The 18,271-nt window shown below is 36.8% G+C and overlaps 1 protein-coding gene across 4 annotated transcripts in view; it reads right to left on the bottom strand.

The window, feature by feature from the left end:
- LOC127662997 (glutamate receptor 3-like) overlaps positions 1-16,984 on the bottom strand; it is a 164,333-nt gene extending 147,349 nt beyond the window's left edge. For all 4 annotated transcript variants that reach the window (XR_007972948.1, XM_052154372.1, XM_052154371.1 and 1 more), the window contains exons 1-2: positions 16,738-16,984; positions 16,076-16,234 (exon numbers count right to left, since the gene is read on the bottom strand). Coding sequence is in view for 3 of the 4 variants with exons in the window: in XM_052154372.1 (XP_052010332.1) it covers positions 16,076-16,234; positions 16,738-16,816 (238 nt within the window). In the remaining variant the exon portion in view is untranslated. The remainder of the gene's footprint in view (positions 1-16,075; positions 16,235-16,737) is intronic.
- Positions 16,985-18,271: the final 1,287 nt, after the last annotated feature.

Raw genomic sequence — 18,271 nt, forward strand, 5'->3', positions numbered from 1 at the left:
TGAAAAAAAAGAAGGTAAAAATCAACTTGATTTATTAAGAATATACAAGAACTAAGTATTTTGCTAAAGGAAAAAACATACAGAGAAGAAACTATCTCCCCCATATAGTCTATGTGTCTTTCTCAGAGAGAAGTTCTTCTTTCATAATGCCTGAACAGTTGATTCATGGTGGGACACCAACTGTCCTCTCGCCCTGAAGACATTCTCCATCCCATCTGACAGATCTCCTCTGACTCAAACAATGCTGGACACCATGAATATAACGGGATGCCCAAGCATGAGTAACATTTCTTGGCTTGAGATAGTGATGGGGAAAATAACCTGACAAAACTCCTCCAGTAAACTGATGCTCTGGCTAATGAGAACAGCTATGGGCCAAGATACCAGAGGCTGTAAAGGGCATCCATAAGTAGAAGTCACACATGGCTACACAATTTCATGTTAAACTAAGAAAAAAATAAAATAAAGACCACACACTTTCATCCTTCAAAAGTAACTTACACATGCTCTTTGGGAGTTTTGTTGTAAGTCTTTTTTTCTTTTCTAAAAGTACAATGCCATACTGCAGAATGATGTAGCCATAAGCATCTGCTTACCGGGTGTGTAAGTAACTGGAGGGTCCAATAAAAAAGGAGTAGGCATGTCAAATCTTGGCAGAGCTCCACGCCATTAACCTAATGCCAGAGTGAAAGATGGGAGACAAGGAGTAGATGGGGGCGGGCCTACAAATGCATATTCTTTCTTTAAAAGAATTCAATAAAAGTACAAAATTAGCACAAATACTGCATGGGTCTGACTGTCCTAGAAGAAAGACACGCCCGGCTTTAATTCAGCTACGTCCATCAGAAATAAAACGCTGCAACCACAGTCCTTTCATGTTGCCTTTCCAGCTTTGAACTGCTCATTTAAATGTATTTGGTTCAGTCACAAACTGAATGGTACAGACACAAATAAATTTACAAGCTGTCAAAAGCACATCTCATTCAGCTTTAATCGCAAGGAACTTTAACTTATTAACAAAAGCACAAAGCGGCACAACAAAGGCCAATCTGATTTCAATTTGAGCACATTGATCCCGTTAAAGAAGCAATTTTATAAGCAATGGTAGACTTCTTCATATGCCAGTTGAGGAAATGGATTCCAGTAGATTATTTGGGTACATGTCAACTTTTATTAGACTCTGTATGATGCAGTTTAAATGTTATCAATGCCCCTTTACACAACTGAAAAGTACATTTACTTGCTTTGAAAAAGAATTATAAAATATTTGATCTGTAAAAGCATCTTTAGAAAGATGTGTCTTCACATCTGTCATATCTGTTTTAATCAAAATAATGAATCGGTATGCTGATTAAATTAATTGAATTCAAAGCAATTAATTGCATATATAAATATTTGCTCAGAAATCCCCTCAAATAACAATAATTCAATATGCAGTATAATAGATAAAAAATACTAATGGTTAATTTTCGGAGTGGTGGTGGTGTAGTGGTCTAAGCACATAACTGGTAATCTGGTAATCAGAAGGTTGCTGGTTTGAGCCCCACAGCCACCATTGTGTCCTTGAGTAAGGCACTTAACTCCAGGATGCTCCAGGGGGATTGTCCCTGTAATAAGTGCACTGTAAGACACTTTGGATAAAAGCGTCTGCCAAATGCATAAATGTAAATGTGATATTATTTAACATAAGCCTATCATTGGCCAATAGTCAATCTGTCTTTGATTTATTATAAGGGCTTTACTAAGGATGTCACTTTGGTTGCATCGCTGTGTTAAGCTAAACTTAGTTTGAAATGTTGAAAAACATCTTGAGCTTCCTGCATTCGGATTTGCGCTCCAAGCTGTGTTTGAACGCAAGAACACGTTCTCATCTTGTGCTGTCTGCTGTGGGTAAGTGTGGTTTCTCTGGAGTTTCGCTTACTGCCCCCTGGCGAAAACAGGAGGTACTTCAAGCTAGACTTCCTCTGATGGAAGGAATATTCCTTATTATGGTCTGGGGACATGATTAATTGCATACGTTTTTTGACACATTATTTTTTTGAATAATTAATCACACTTAATTAACACATTAAATCGACATACCTGTTTTATTCTAAACACACTCTGATTCAACAGTTGATAAAACTACAGTCACACTGATATACAGCACGTTTCTCTCTACAGACTGTAGGGTGATGACATGGATTCAATGTTGAATGTTCAATGAGCAATCGGAATTATCTCACATCCCACTTCTGAAGTGGTAATTAGGAGTATGTCGTGTTCACGTGATTTGTTGTCGGAAAGAACAGGAAACTTGGACGACACCAGGTTCATTGTATATTTCTTGAGGAACTTTTATTTTGACTCCATAATACATATCACTCTGTTAGCTTACGATAATGGAGTTTTGGTAAAATACAAGCTTTTTTCATGGTGTAAATATGTACAACATGCATAGAATGGTTGCTGATATACATAAATAAAAAAATAATTTAACCAAAACAGCAAGTGCTAACAATTAGCTGTAGTTAACAAAATGAACAAACCTGTCATTCACTACAGAAACGGTGCTCTCCTCCTACCATCTCGAAAACTCTGGTATCAAAAGGATCTCAGAGTTTTCCAGTCGTAATTACGACTTGAGGGGTCGTTCATGTGCCACTTCAGAGTGAGAAACTCATATTTGTGATAATTCCGAAAGCACATGAAAGCAGGGGCGAAAATTTCATCAAAATGTTGGGGGGGACAATAAACATAACAATTCTCAAGAGCAATTTTTGAAGGGGACACCAAGGGTTTTTTTGTTGTTGCCCCGTTTGCATTTGTATTATTTTATTTCTTAAACAATAATTTTAAGAATATATCATTATATTATTTACAATACACATATTTTAATGATATTTTAGGGGGGTCCTGACCCCCCCGCGATTTCCGCCTATGCATGAAAGCAGCCTAAAGCGCATACTTCATTAGTTTGGTAGTAATATAGCCTGTCAAACAAGTTTAAGATATATGGTCAGTTTTAGGTGTAATCTGATTACAATGTAAATAGTTACAGTAATCTGAACACTTTTTAGTCAAAAAAGTCATTTAAAGGTGCTTTCAGTATTTTTTCCTCCATTTAAAATTTTGACTTTTAATTAAAAAATGGTCATTTTGAAACATATACAAATATACACACACAGGGTTGGGAGGGTTACTTTTGAAATGTCTTCCACTACAGATTACAGATTACATGCTGTAAAATGTAATTTGTAATGTATTTCGTTAGATTACTCAAGGTCAGTAATGTAATCTAAATACTTTGGATTACACTGGTAGATTTTTTTCACTTGTTTTGACTATAAATACATGTTAAAAATACATTCTCTGAAAAACCTAAATATCTTATGCAGTGTTATTTCTAAAGAAAGATAAATCAAATCGGTCTTGTTTTAAGGATTTTTTAATTTTTTTTACAGGAAAACAATACAAATACATCACGAATATGATTTTTGCCCTAATATCATCAGATCATGTCTGGTAACATGTGCATGTAAAATGGCTAGAAATAGCATTTTAGCATAAAGCTGACAGTTTACACAAGGTTTATTTCTATTTCTTCTGCTCCAAACTTACTTCAAACGTACTTCTCTGTCTGCTCGTATGAATGTAACACATCATAAGAAAGTGTTTCACCGCTGTTCAAAAGGACTTTTGATCGCATCATTTATATGTATAAATGTTTTCCATCTGAAACTAAATATTAAATGAAACAAATGACAATAAAATGCAAAGTAATCTCTTCAGTAATCAAATACTTTTTGAATGAAACTGTATTCTAATTACCAATTATTTAAATTGTAACTGTAGTGGAATACAGTTACTTATATTTTGTATTTTAAATACGTAATCCCGTTACATGTGTTCCGTTGCTCCCCAACCCTGCATATATATATATATATATGTATATATATATATATATATATATATATATATATATATATATATATATATATATATACAGTGTATTTGTGTCTTTAGCCGATGATTAATCATTCAATATTTTTTTAAGCCTCATATTTTGATATATTAACAGGGCTACTTACTCTTAAATTGTTCAGTCTTTTAAACTACACAGATATCAATATATACATAGCCAAAAATAATTTGATGTAATGGTTGTTAATGGTCATTTTCTATATTTCACTTAATTGTGCTTTAGTTCTTGCACACCAAGTTTTTTCTTGGCACACCAAAGTCTTTTTTCTGGCTATACCTCTGGGCCAAAAAACAAGAAGATTAAATCTTTCTGGTGACAATGATAAAATGTAAATATTTGCAATCGCAACAGATGTTGTCTATTAAGTGCAATGTGTTAAAATCTCAAATATGCTGCATTCTGCAAATATAAAGGCGTTCGGCTCTCCCAGAAATAATAAATGCTGTCTTGGAGGATTCACATCTCATTACAGTGACAAGTGACAGAATGCAAAATGTGCTTTGGTAGCAAATGAATGTAAACAAAACATGCTAAAATGGGTTGTTTGCGTTGCCTCTGCAGTTGCCATATTGAACACACTGTCTTCACATTTCACATCACAGCTGATTTCTTATGGCAAACAGGGCCCTTATCTTCACTAAAGTAATATCTGTACTTTGTTATACTCAATATAGTTCAGTGGCTCAGAGATCTGTCTCAGTCAATAGGCAGTAGAGGTGAAATGTCATTTCGAGTCTATTTATTCTGTTATTTTTGTTGGCCCTGCATTCCTGCCAGAACATTTTTTCAGTGGACGGTCATTCCATTGTGCTTGTGTGGCAGACTGTTTTGATAGCAGTGTCTTTGGAGTACAAGCAGTTCTGCATGACCATTACTTTACTGCATCAAACATAGATTCCTCGACAGCTTTTGATATGAGACACATTTGTATTATTGATCAAAAAAGCATGAATGCATACATAAAAGGTGAGAGAAAAATAGATGAAACGACTGTAAAAAGATAAAAGACAACTCTAATGCACAAACGTCTCACAAAATCTGTCAAGATTTCAGGTCATATTTCACCCCTTTCAAAAGAAAGAAATAAAAAATTATATTTGTCTTAAAGCCAAATTTTAGGAATTAAAAATATTCTCATTTCTGTAATGGGGAAAAAATTATAGAATGTTTAAACTGGAAAGTATTTTTACATCATTGATGTTCTTTAATGTTGATATAAATAAAATAATATTGTAATTACTGCAAAGTTATCTAATTATAACTATATCAATCACTATTGAGAATAACGGGAATTCCAAATAAAATTCAAAAGTATATTTTACAGATGCATTACAGTAATTATAATTAAATTAAATATTGAAATGTTTTTAATGGTCATGAAAATAATGTCACTTTTCCTAAAATGATAATAGTTTGATATGCCATTTCTTGGTAAAGCTTTTTTTTTTATAAATAAAAATTAAGCTAGATTAATAAATGCTGTAATAAAATATTGTAATTATTAGTTTATTATAGCTAATGCATCAAATAATGTTAAGAAATAGAACCTTATTTTAAAGTGTTACCCATCTCTCTGTCTCTCTCTCTGTCTCCCCCCCCCTCTCTCTCTCTCTCTCTCTCTCTCTCTCTCTCTCTCTCTCTCTCTCTCTCTCTTTCCTCTCTCTCCTCTCTCTCTCACTCGATTTTGAGGTTAAATATTTCCCAGTTTTTGGGAGATTCACTAGATATGAAATGATTATCATGATGTCATGGAATTAAAAAAAGAAGAAATATGCAACCTAATTAAAAAAAAAATATTATTATTATCTCTTAGATATATAACTACACATTGTAAACAGCAATTCACAAAATCATTGATTGATAACCTGACAGTGAAGCAGTTCACACAAATAGTTTATGATTATCAGCAGCACAACACACACATCCAATTCCTCAGCTTTTCAATGCTAGAATGGCCCAAAAAATAACTGTTGTGAGAGCTGTCAATCGATTAAAGACTTTAATCAAATGAATTACATTATATGATTAATCCTAATTAACTGCATGTCAGTATTTGCTGAAAAAAAATCCCTCAAAAAAGGACAAAATTCAAAGACATGTGGCAGACAGACAAATAAATCATTGAATAGGCATATATATATATATAAATGGCTTTAGATGTCAATAGGCTTTAGTGTGTTTAAATTCCTTCATTAAACATAAGCTTAAAACTGGCCTGGAGTCAGCAGTCCATTTTGCAATCAAATCTGTATGAAGTAGATTTATGGGATGTTTACACTGGCTGTTGTATTCCATCTGTGCAATTTTCTAATTGTTGGTCTATGTACAGATGCATCAGAACTCGCACCATGAGATTCGTGTTTTAAAGACGACATGCATAACTTTTTAAAAGTATTTAAACCTTGGAAAACACTAATAGACCCTTGCGTCAACTGTCTTTGAACTCTTGAATTGCTCTGATGGTAGCAAAACTCAGTCTTTACATACAGGCATGAGTTATTATTTTTTGCAATTTTTTTAAATTATTTTTTAAATAATTAATTATACAAAATTCATGATTTCAATTGACAGCACAAGTGAATACATTTCTTTTCTCCGTTTTACTAAGGGACACTTATCGACCTCTCAAGCTTCTCCTGTTGGCTCAACTGTCCAAGTACATTGAATTTTCAGCAATGCAATGCACTCTGGGATGACATCTGATCAAACAAATAATCCCAGCTTTAGCAGCGAGACACAGCTAGAGTCTTTTTTCCATGAATGCATGCTAGTAACAAGGAATGAACAAATGCTTTTGTGTTGAAAGTTTGTTTGTGTTTCTGGCCTGCTGTGTGAATGTGAGCTGATGGCTTGTGCGCTTAATGAAGGCATACAGAGGGAGGCATGTGACACAGCTTCAGCCTTGCAGTAACATCACTTCCCTTAAATAGATTTACCTTAAAAGACATCTCTACTCCCATGTGACAAATCAAAATTAATATGCACTGATTTTATATAGAGCAAGGCATAATAAGAAAGGCAAAAATCGAAATTACGAAAAATAGTTCATGCAGTTTAATGCAGTGATGTGCACAGACCTCAGCAGCGGCAGGAGGAAAATATTTTATTGATCTATTTATTTTTTATGAGCACTAATTATAATTACTTAACTCATTTCTTTGCTTTTTGAGTATTTAACCATTTTCTTGTACAGCCGTGGCCAAAAGTATTGGCTGTGACATACATTTTGTGTTTTGCAAAGTTTGCTGCTTCGGTATTTGTAGATAATTTTTTCACATGTTTCTATGGTATACTGGAAAACAATGAAAAGCATTTCATGAGATTTAAAGGCTTTTATTGGCAAAAATATTCAATATATGCAAAGTGTCAATATTTACAGTGTTGACCCTTGTTCTTCATAACCTCTGCAATTCGCTCAGGGATGCTGGATATCAGCTTCTGGGCCAAATCCTGACTGATGGCGATCCATTCTTGCCTTATTAGTGCTCAGAGTTGATCACAATTTGTGGGCTTCTGCTTGTCCACTCGCCTTTTGAGGATTGACCAAAGGTTCTCTATGGGATTGAGATCCGGGGAGTTTCCTGGCCACGGATCCAAAATTTCAATGTAATGATCTCCGAGCCACTTCATTATCACTCTTGCCTTGTGACATGGTGCTCCATCATGCTGGAAAATGCACGGATCATCACCAAATTGCTCCTGGATCGTTGGGAGAAGTTGCTCTTGCAGGACGTTTTGATACCATTCTTTATTCATGGCAGTGTTTTTGGGCAGGATTGTGAGAGAGCCCACTCCCTTGGATGAAAAACTACCATGGATGGTCTCAGGATGCTTCACTGTTGGCACGACACTGGACTCATGGTGCCTTTTCTTCTCCGGACTATCGACTTTCCAGATGTCCCAACAGTCTGAAGGGGGCTTTATCAGAGAAAATATCTTTGCCCCAGTCTTCTGCAGTCCAATCCTTGTACTTCCTGCAGAATTTCAGTCTGTCCTTGATGTTTTTCTTGGAGAGAAGTGGCTTCTTTGCTGCCCTTCTTGACACCAGGCCATTGTCCAAAAGTCTTCGCCTCACTGTGCGTGCAGATGCACTCACACCAACCTGCTGCCAATATTGATCAAGCTCTGCACTGGTGGTGATACGATTCTGTAGCTGACTCCTCAGGAGAAGACACTCTGGGATGTCCTGAAGCCTTCTTCACTGCAGCTGAACCTCTCTCCTTGAAGTTCTTGATGATCCGGTGAATGGTTTTTTCAGGTGCAATATTATTGGCAGCAATTTCTTTGCATGTGAGGGACTTTTGATGCAAAGCGATGATGGCTGCACATCTTTCTTTAGAGGTAACCATTGCTAATAAGAACACAATGATTGGAAGCACTTCTTCCCTCCTTTTATAGCAATCCGTCTGCTCTTATACTCCAATCAGAATGATAGATTGATTTCACCTGACTAGTACTTGTTCACACTTTCCCAGGTGCTGCTGATATGATTAGTGAAATGATGTTAGCTGGTCATTTGTGCCAGGGTCAAAAACTTTTTACAATCCCATTATAATTAATAAATCTGCCTACACTATTGGTACGCAATGTCAGAAAAGCAGTAGCAATCGAGTATTATTGTTTTGATGAACTTACAACACAGTACATGGAGTGGACTTTTTATCTGACCTGTTACTCGTCTGAGGTAATGGCACTTCGACATTCTGGGGCGAATTCAAAACTGCATTTTTTGCTTCCGTGAAGATCCACTCGAAAGATCGTTCAATACAAAAGTGAGAAAATTAATCTTTTCTCTGAGGGCCCTTCCACAAGACTGGAATTCATTCATCCTGAAATGCCATGTTTCCTTCAGAGTACCCACTTCAAGGGCTCTGCACTTCGGAGTGAGTATAGGGCATAGGGAGGATCACTTGCGATCGGAATCTGCCCCAAAACTGCTGTAGCGTGCACTCTTAAAGGCACCTGCATGTAATTGTCTTTAATACACCCGCAAAGAAATCTCATAATAACACATTATTACTGTATTTAACTATTACTGGACGAGATTTGTGAATGAAAGGGGTGGCGGCATGTGTCCCTGCTGCCATCATTCTATCCCATTCTGTCAGTGGTTTAAAGTAATGTTACACTGGTTTGCAAGTCATAAATTGCTTGAATATTTGAAATTTTATAATTCATATTTCAAGTCCAGCATCGTATAAAGACAACCAAGAAATCAGAACACCTTAGCAAGCCACATGCTGCAGCAACACCCTAGGGAAAAAAAGAACAAGAAAAAAGGAAAAGCCTTTTGAAATGTCCTGCCCTGACTTCCTATTTCAACAGGAAATACAATATGAAATATGAAAAAATACTGTGCTCATCAAGTGATTTAAAGGGGTTTTTAAACTACTTAAGGGTACTTCTTACAGATTCCCCAAATACTTACTCTGGTAGTGTTTTTTTGTATTTATTTTTTTATTTAAAATCCCCTTCCTGCATCTTTGATTTGCTGTTAAACATGTCTCCAATTTACTATGTCGAGATGCCACATGGGTAAACCTTCAGAACAAGCCATCATCTAAACAAGCTCTGCATCATGACGATCTGAAGATTTTACTCTGCGAGCTTTGGATCTTTTATGGCTCTTTTGAAATGCAAAATGAATATTGTAGCTGTCACGTTTGAGGGGTGATGAAAATACTTCTCCACACTAGTTCCTTACAGCTTCTCAGTGGTTGTAGACACTGAGAAAAAAAAAATCAATTGTTCTAACATCAAAGAAGGGGATTTTGTGAATTACAGTTTTCCATATAAAATGTTGTCAGGGATGCGTAATGAAAGGTATATCAAGGGTTTCATTCGTGTTAAGCTCAATTGCCAGCATCCAAAAAAAAAAAACGTATGTGTATATATATATATATATATATATATATATATATTTTTTTTTCTCAACTTGGTCTCATAAAATTTACATAAGCATTGCAACGTTTTTGTATAACTGAAATTACATGTTTGTCTGCAGTTTCCCAGTGAAATGTCCAGCTGGGGGTGCAAAAAAACTACTAAAATGAGGTTGCTATCAGACAAGATTTTTTAAGGGAGATTGTAATAAGTAAAATGTACCTCCCTATTCTAAAACTTTACCCTAAACCTTACCAATAGTGTCAGAAAAGACAAATGAGTGTTTAACAAAACAGACATCCTCACCGTTAACCAGCACCTAATGCCAAGTTTACACTACACGATTTTAAGCCCGATTTTCGCTCGCCGACAGTTTTGTGGAGATTGCCGATAAAAGCCTGAAATTGTGGGCAAATCGGAGCTCGCTCCCGTTAGCGACGGACGCGTTGTGTATGAACTATCAAAGACGCGATTTGAGAGAAGCGCCGACGCGCCGCCGATGTCAGCGAGATATCTAGGATGCAAATATCATTTTTCAAATCATGCATTAAAGTAAAAGTGTTTTTATATCATAACATAGCGGGACGTGAGTAATAAAAATAAGTTTTTATGAAGTCATAATCAGCAATTGTACATGTCATTTGTGTGACAATGAACAAAATGCACAGTTCAATCAGCAAGACTTGCAGACTTGAGTGAAATTTAAGATGACATTTATTTGATGAATATAAAACAGAAAAGTAATGTCTCTCTTTGGCGTAGGCCCTGTCTGGCGGTCCGAAGATGTTGTACTCGAGAACCGTCGTATCCTGGCGGAGATAGGAGGCAGGGGCGAGGGGCCTACCCCAGTGCAGGACGGGACTCGACTGGTGGTGGTGGGGTGGTGGAGGTTGCCGTGTTAGCACACTGAAACAGCAATGTGATAGATTGTGAGCAGACTTGTACAGCTGCTAGTCCTCCCGCTAGAACTACGCTGCACTTACATTTCTTGCAGTACCTCTAGAGTTTATGTCACCAGTAAACTGCAGCGAAATGTAGAAAGAGGCGCGTAAATGTCAATTTGCAAAAATGTATATAGAGTAACGTTCATTATATGAGACCAGGCTGACTTTTTTGTGGTAATCAACATTATGCCACAAATTCTGATGACTGATCTTAATTTGTATTGAGCCCAGAATACTCCTTTAAGAACACTGACAGTTACAAGAATACAATTACTAACACAAGCTACAGGGCATGTGTTTCTTTAGGGGAGCTAATAGTCATTAAGCAAATAAAGTCAACGATTATCTAGTAGTTAATTTATTTGCATTTTTTAACAGTTTGTAAATAGAAACATTGCTCTATTGGTTTGACAATCCCGACTATCCAGACACAGGATTATTGACTCACCCAATGGTGTAGGTTTTGGCGGGACTACTTGTTTTCCAGCCAATGGTAGCTGGGGGTAATGTTTGGAAAACCTGTCTGAAAACCGTCATTATTTTTGAAATTACGTTTGGTGATGCTGGTGGCGCAGAAATGACTTCACAACATTTCAATCAATTCCCGATGGATCACATAAGTCCCGGCCTACATTGCAGATATCATTTCATGTTGACTTTAACAAAAAGTTCACACAAAATCATAATGGCAGCTAACATCATCTCGTACACTTGCCGTACAAGATGTTTATCAAATGAAACTGCCATCTTTGAAAACCCGCATCATCTGTTTTAGACAATCTTGAATTATGTTATTTTTGTTCTTTTTTTAATTCAGACATCAGAGAATAAAAACGGGGCGAGGAGTCTCTCAGGACTTTTTATGTGTCCCTTGATTTATTTGGATTGCACAAATTTAGATTCCTTCTCCCCCCCCCAGCTCTGTGTTTTCTCAACGCAGAAGATCGTACTGTTGCTATAACAATGATATCTATTATTTACTCAATCATTTTCTTAACACCTCTACTCCTATTATTGCAGACACCTTGTTAGTATGTGATTGCCACTCAATTTAACATGGAAATTCTCATCACCTTTGCAACTATCCCACCCCCACCTTGACACTTCCAGCTTGATTGGCTGCCTATGTGTAGATTTATCCCCCCCAATGACAGTTGGTGCGGTAAGGTAATATGAGGTCTGTTTGTTAATGAGATGACACTGCAGAGGTTGAGGAGGGATTTAGAAATCCACCCAGCGCTGTGGTTACTGCATCAAAGATCAGCACGGAGGTTTGGAGATGGACATAGCAACTGGTCGAGAAGCTACTTGAATGTTCTCAAAAGAGAACCGCACTTTACATACAAATACCAATGAAATCACATTGAGAAGACTTCTACAAAATGATTGACACGTGTAGGGCTGATACTCATGAAACCTGTCAAGAAAATATCCTTTTCATATTTGACATTGTGGCATAATGTGGATAACCACAAATATTAATTTCGACTCGTCCCTCCTTTTCTTTAAATAAAGCAAAAATCGAGGTTACAATGAGGCACTAACAATAGAAGTGAAATGGGCCAATTTTTGAAGGGTTTAAAGGCAGAAATGTCAAGCTTAAAATTTTATCGACGCACTTACATTAATTATTTTGTTAAAACGTGTGTATTGTTTGAGCTGTAAAGTTCAATTAGAAGTAAATCATCATTTTCTGTCATTTTAGGGTGTTGCGTCATCAGGGTAACAAAGTTGTAAAATTTTAGATACATTTTAAAAGGTTAGTAATTGATTTTATCACACTAAAATCAAGTTAAGAGTAAGACACATATTGTTTACGTCTTGTGGCTATACTGTTGAAACAGTCAGTATTTTACGGATTCCCCCCATTCACTTCCATTGTAAGTGCCTCAAATAAACCCAGATTTTTGCTTTTTTTAAAGAAAAGGTGAGACAGGGGTCTGGGTAGCTCAGCGAGTATTGACGCTGACTACCACCCCTGGAGTCGCGAGTTCGAATCCAGGGTGTGCTGAGTGACTCCAGTCAGGTATCCTAAGCAACCAATTTGGCCCGGTTGCTATCCTTGTGGTCATGATTAGTGGTTCTCGCTCTCAATGGGGCACATGGTAAATTGTGCATGGATCGCGGAGAGTAGCATGAGCCTCCACATGTTCATGCACAGCAAGTCACGTGATAAGATGCGTGGACTGATTGTCTCAGAAGCGGAGGCAATTGTGACTTGTCCTCCGCCACCCGGATTGAGGTGAGTAACCGCACCACCACGAGGACCTACTAAGTAGTGGGAATTGGGCTTTCCAAATTGGGGAGAAAAGGGTATATATATATATTTTTTTTTTTCGAATTATTTTTTGTATAAATAAAAATGTTTTTCACAAATGCAGTTGAACAATCTTAACTTGTGGAAGAACATTTTACTCAAGTCTCATTATTGTGATGCGTCTGGATGTTTACTTTAATTATTCCCATTGTTTTCAATAATGACTACCATAACACAGTTAAAAATCTTTTTTACTTGATTATCATAAAAAGACACTGCTGAACAAATTTAACATTTTCTTTTTATCAAAGTCTGTGAAAATTTAAGTTGAAATACTTTTAGAATTTTTTTTTTTTCACGAAGCGGTAATAAGAATATAATAGTGACCATCTCTTTTGGCATCGCAATAATGAAAATTGGGGGTAAAATGTGTGTAATTGTCATAATAATATTTTTTCTTTTTTTTGTTGTTATTTACATGATTTATTTTTGTTTAAAAAAAAACATTTTCTTGACATGTTTCATGAAAATCACCAGTAGGTGACTGGTTAATCTGATGCCTATATGTATTTAAAAAATAAGATAAAAAATACAACTTTGGTTTAGGAGTAGTAATAGACCTATATATCAGTCAGGCTGTTAAACTGGCCAATGGAGAGCTTTGTCAATGGATAACACACAGTTTTGCGATGGAGTAAAATTTTTGTAAAATACGTTTTCATTTAATTTTCAAAATTTTGTGTTCATCTTATTTGCTATCATTAAATTGTATTATATTCACTCACCGAGCACTTAATTAGGAACACCTTTACACCTATCTAATCAGCCAATCATGTGGCAGCAGTGCAATGTATGAAAATCAGGCAGATATGTGTGAGGAGCTATTTATATGCTGTTTACACCCAAGCGCAAATAATGGCAGATATTCTTTGCACCCCAAACTAAATAATTATACTAATTGTACCCTGGTGCAAATAGTGTCAGATACTATTTGCTTCCATATTTAAATACTAAAATACTGTTTGAGCATCACTGCAGTGTGTTTACTGTGTTGATTTAGAGTCCCACAGACACACTTCATTTTCCTCTACCCCTAAACCTAACCTAACCTTAACATTAGAAAAAAAACAACCTTGGTTTTACTACATTTACCATGGTTTTACGCGGGAACAAGTGCGATCGACAGACCCCGCCTCTGGATCCACCCTTCTCTGCACTCCCCGACATCCACCATGACCACTGCGATTAAATAAAAATGTATATAAATTTTTAACTGTTATTTTAAGTAGTTTTATTTATTATATTAAGAGTTGAAAATCGGATGGGTAAAAGAGTGGAACAAAAGACGAATTCGAAACCGCGGTCGCTAGGACAACAGTACATATTCACACACTGTCTTTACAACCCACGCCACTGCAGCGACATCTGTTGGGGTGTTTGTGGTATGTTTCGGTGGTTCCACCAGACTAATGGGGTGGAACTAGCTGCTCTGTGTGGCACATGCTATTTACACCAGGGTCCAAATAGACACTCCAAAACAAGAAACATCCAGTGAGCGGTAGTTCTGCAGACGGAAACACCTTGGTGATGAGAGAGGTCAATGGAGAATGGCCTTACAGAGAGGCTACGGTAACTCTGGTAACCCCTCTGTACAATTGTAGTTAGCAGAATAGCATCTCAGTATGCAAAGCACGTCGAAACTTGAGGCAGATGGGCTACAAGAGTAGAAGACCACACTGAGCACTTTAATAGGACCAAAGCGTTCCTAATAAAGTGCTCGGTGAGTGCATATCAGGATTATAGCTGTCATCAGCCACTTTGCTCTCTAAATATTGATATCAACCCATATTAGTTGACAACTAGTTAGGAGGGCAATACACAAGATGAATAGTGAGTAACCAAGGTCTGGTAGTTATATTCTATTCTTAGATTACTGACAAACTATATTTCATTGCTGCCCCTCTTGTGAATCCTTTAAAAGCTCTGGTTGTGTAATTATTTATTCTTTCTTTTTCACACATATCAGTACCCCTACAGCGCTGGGGTTATTCTGCGTTGCCAAGGGAACTTGGTTTTGAATTCAAAGTGATTTTGACTCAGAAATACCGACACACTGTGCCCACATAGCACTTCTATTGCTGAATATTCATCCGCTTATTGCAACATTTTCACTTGCAAATCAGACTGGACAAGCACGGACACTAAAGAGCTGTTATAATTACAAAGGGATTCAATCATATAAACATGAAAGCTGAAATACAAAAGGACTTGTCATGTACCAAGCAAGTGTAACATTAAAGCCAATCACAATGAGTGAATAGAGAGCGTAAAATACATTCCAAAACAAGCATTGCCATACATATGATTACAGTCCTCCTACAGTCTAGTCCTTAGGAATAATTAAGCTATCAAATAGCAATACATTTTATTTTTAAGTCCACAGTGTGGCATAAGTTTTTACTATAACCTAAAAAATTTGGTAAAATCCAAAAGAACATGTTTTAAATGGATCATTCTGTCATCATTTCCTCTCACTCATGTTTTTCCAAATGACTTTCTTCTTTGGAACACAAATGGAGATGTTAGGGAAAATGTTAGCCTGAGTCTCCATTCACTTTCATCTTGTTTTTTTGTGGGTTTTTTTGGTTCCACGAAGACCCTTTAACTTTTCCATTGCACAAAAGGATTTGGCAGTAGACAAAGGTTCTGTTGACTATAAATATGAATAATTGAAGAACTTTTTTTCTACGCAATTACTGCGAAAACCCCTTTTTGGAACAGTCCTTTCCCTGCAGAAACAGCTCCTTCCTTAACCGTTGGATGCGCATCATTTGAAACCCAAAAACTGAATCATTACGGTAAAGATTATGGGATTTCATAGTAATAGAAATGTATCAAAGCAGAATACCCAGCTATAGTGTCTCAACTTGTTATAATGCCAGAAACATTATTTCTCATACTCTACGTCTCATTCAGCCAGTAATATCAGCAAATGATAGCACACGGGTAAAGGCACATAGTACTCACATGCATGAGTAACAGAGAAACTGTTAGATGACTCCAGGTTATCTACATTGTAATTGAGGTGGAAAGGTTTCTCAGTCACATTCTGGTTGGTGTTGTAGAGCTGGACAGCGAATCTGAAGGCGCTGTGTTCTTGAACGGTGGAACGCATGAAAAGCCCACCTTCATGAAAAGCAAATAGCATTGAATTACACATGGAATATCTGATACGTACAGTACATAATGCATTATAAAGACTGCATGCAGATAAAACAGCTGGCTTAAATTTCCAGTGCGCTGGTTACTGTCAGATCCATTTGGAGACATTCATGGATGTGTTCCAACATTGTCATGCATGAACTAAATCTGATTTGCATCCATTCAGTAACTTTCTCTTGAGTTTATAAAATGTATGTCCTCTTCTATTAGCTTGTAGAATGCTGACGTTTATGAACAGCAATGGACACCTTAACAATTTGCAAAAATGTTACAATCGTTTTAGTTATGCCAATTCTATTAGGTAGCACTTACAGTGTGTCCTTAGGTTTCTAAGTAAATGATGCATTAGCGCTCTTAATACATCAAACGTTCCGTCTTTATTCAGCCTGTACATACATTGACTTATACTGTATATCGAAAGCAGACAAAGCCGAGCAATGAAATAAGTCAAGCGTATCCGGACTCACCAATATTTATCTGATTGGGAAATCCAGCGAGAGATCTGCCGAATAGCCATAATAAAAAAAGAACCACGCTTTGAGCCATTTTCGCCCCAACCTAAAATAAAAATCAAGCCTTATGAAACGAACTGTTTAATGCGATTCATAAACGCAAAAATCCAGGCGTCAGTGAAGCGGTGCGACTCATGGAGAACAATTCTTCTTGCATCTGAGGAGAGAGAGAGAGAGAGAGAGACTGAGAGAGCGGCTGATGCTGAAGATGGTTGAGTCGAGTGAGAAGATCAGATTGGGAATGGGGGGGTGTAAGTGAGAGAGAGAGAGAGAGAGAGAGAGAGAGAGAGAGAGAGAGAGAGATGTATATAATGCATAATAGAGGTATTCATAATTCATTATAAAAACAACTTCATAATACGTTATAATTCACAGTGCTATACATTTTCATAAACAGATGCATTAAACAACGTAATACATATTGTAAACAGTTTCAAATGTGTATTAATTAATATGCACATTATATCTTTTCAAATGCAATTGTACCTAGTTAGTCACAGTGCATTATAATACATACTCATTGCTGCATCCAATTTTACTGAAGAGTAAAATACATAATAACATGACACAAATATGAACTCTGTTGTTGTTTATGTGTTTTATGCATTATTAAAGTTATAATCATGAATAGGTATAATTATGCACCTGTTCATTTTATGAAGGTTGTGCACAGAGGTTAAATTGGGCCGGAGCGCACCGGAGCGCAGCTCCGCCTCCTCAGGTACACAACACACCCTGACGGCGGCGGCAGCCGATTTTGAATGTTTTGAGTGTAGCCCCGAATGAATTTCGAAAAGTTGACTGACAAATATGAAACCGGACAAAAGCCTATGTAAACCCCCGAAATCATAAGTTGCCTTATTTCATTGTGCTTTGGCTTTGCACATACTGCATACAGCCTGTAATAATAGACATAGGCATAATCTAGCCTATAGAATAAGTTCCTTTGCTGTCGGTAGCCTATGGGCGACTCCGTTTCTTCCTGTCTGTTGAATATGCAGCAGGTAGGGGAGGAGCTGACATCAACTAACGTTACTTAGTGGCGAGTTAACAGCAGTTAGCAGGAAAGACAGCAAAAATGAAGCAAATGAGGCTTCTAAAATTTCCGAAAGAAGTCAGTGGGTAAGAATTCTCATTTGTTTTTGTCCTTAAAGTCAAAAAATCATCATCTAGCTGGCTTTCACCCACAGTAGGCTAAACCTCAGGACATCCACTACCGCCTATTATCACATGTTGTAACCTCAATCTCCTCTTACGCTGGACACCGCGGGTCGAGTCCTGTTTGTAGCATAATTTCCTTGTTTATCAGGTGTTGTTTTCGCTAAGGATAACCTATAAGCATTAACATAAAATGTATATGTGACTTGTTTTGTGATATTAGTTTGTAGTAAATATACACTTTGAGGGTAGCAAAGATGTGCCAGAATCAGGCATGGAAACTGGCAATTAATCAGTCTCTTTACTTTAGAGAAAGTTAAAAGTGAAACAT

The sequence above is a fragment of the Xyrauchen texanus genome, chromosome 23, assembly GCF_025860055.1.
Source record: "Xyrauchen texanus isolate HMW12.3.18 chromosome 23, RBS_HiC_50CHRs, whole genome shotgun sequence".
Classification (NCBI taxonomy): Eukaryota; Metazoa; Chordata; class Actinopteri; order Cypriniformes; family Catostomidae; genus Xyrauchen; species Xyrauchen texanus.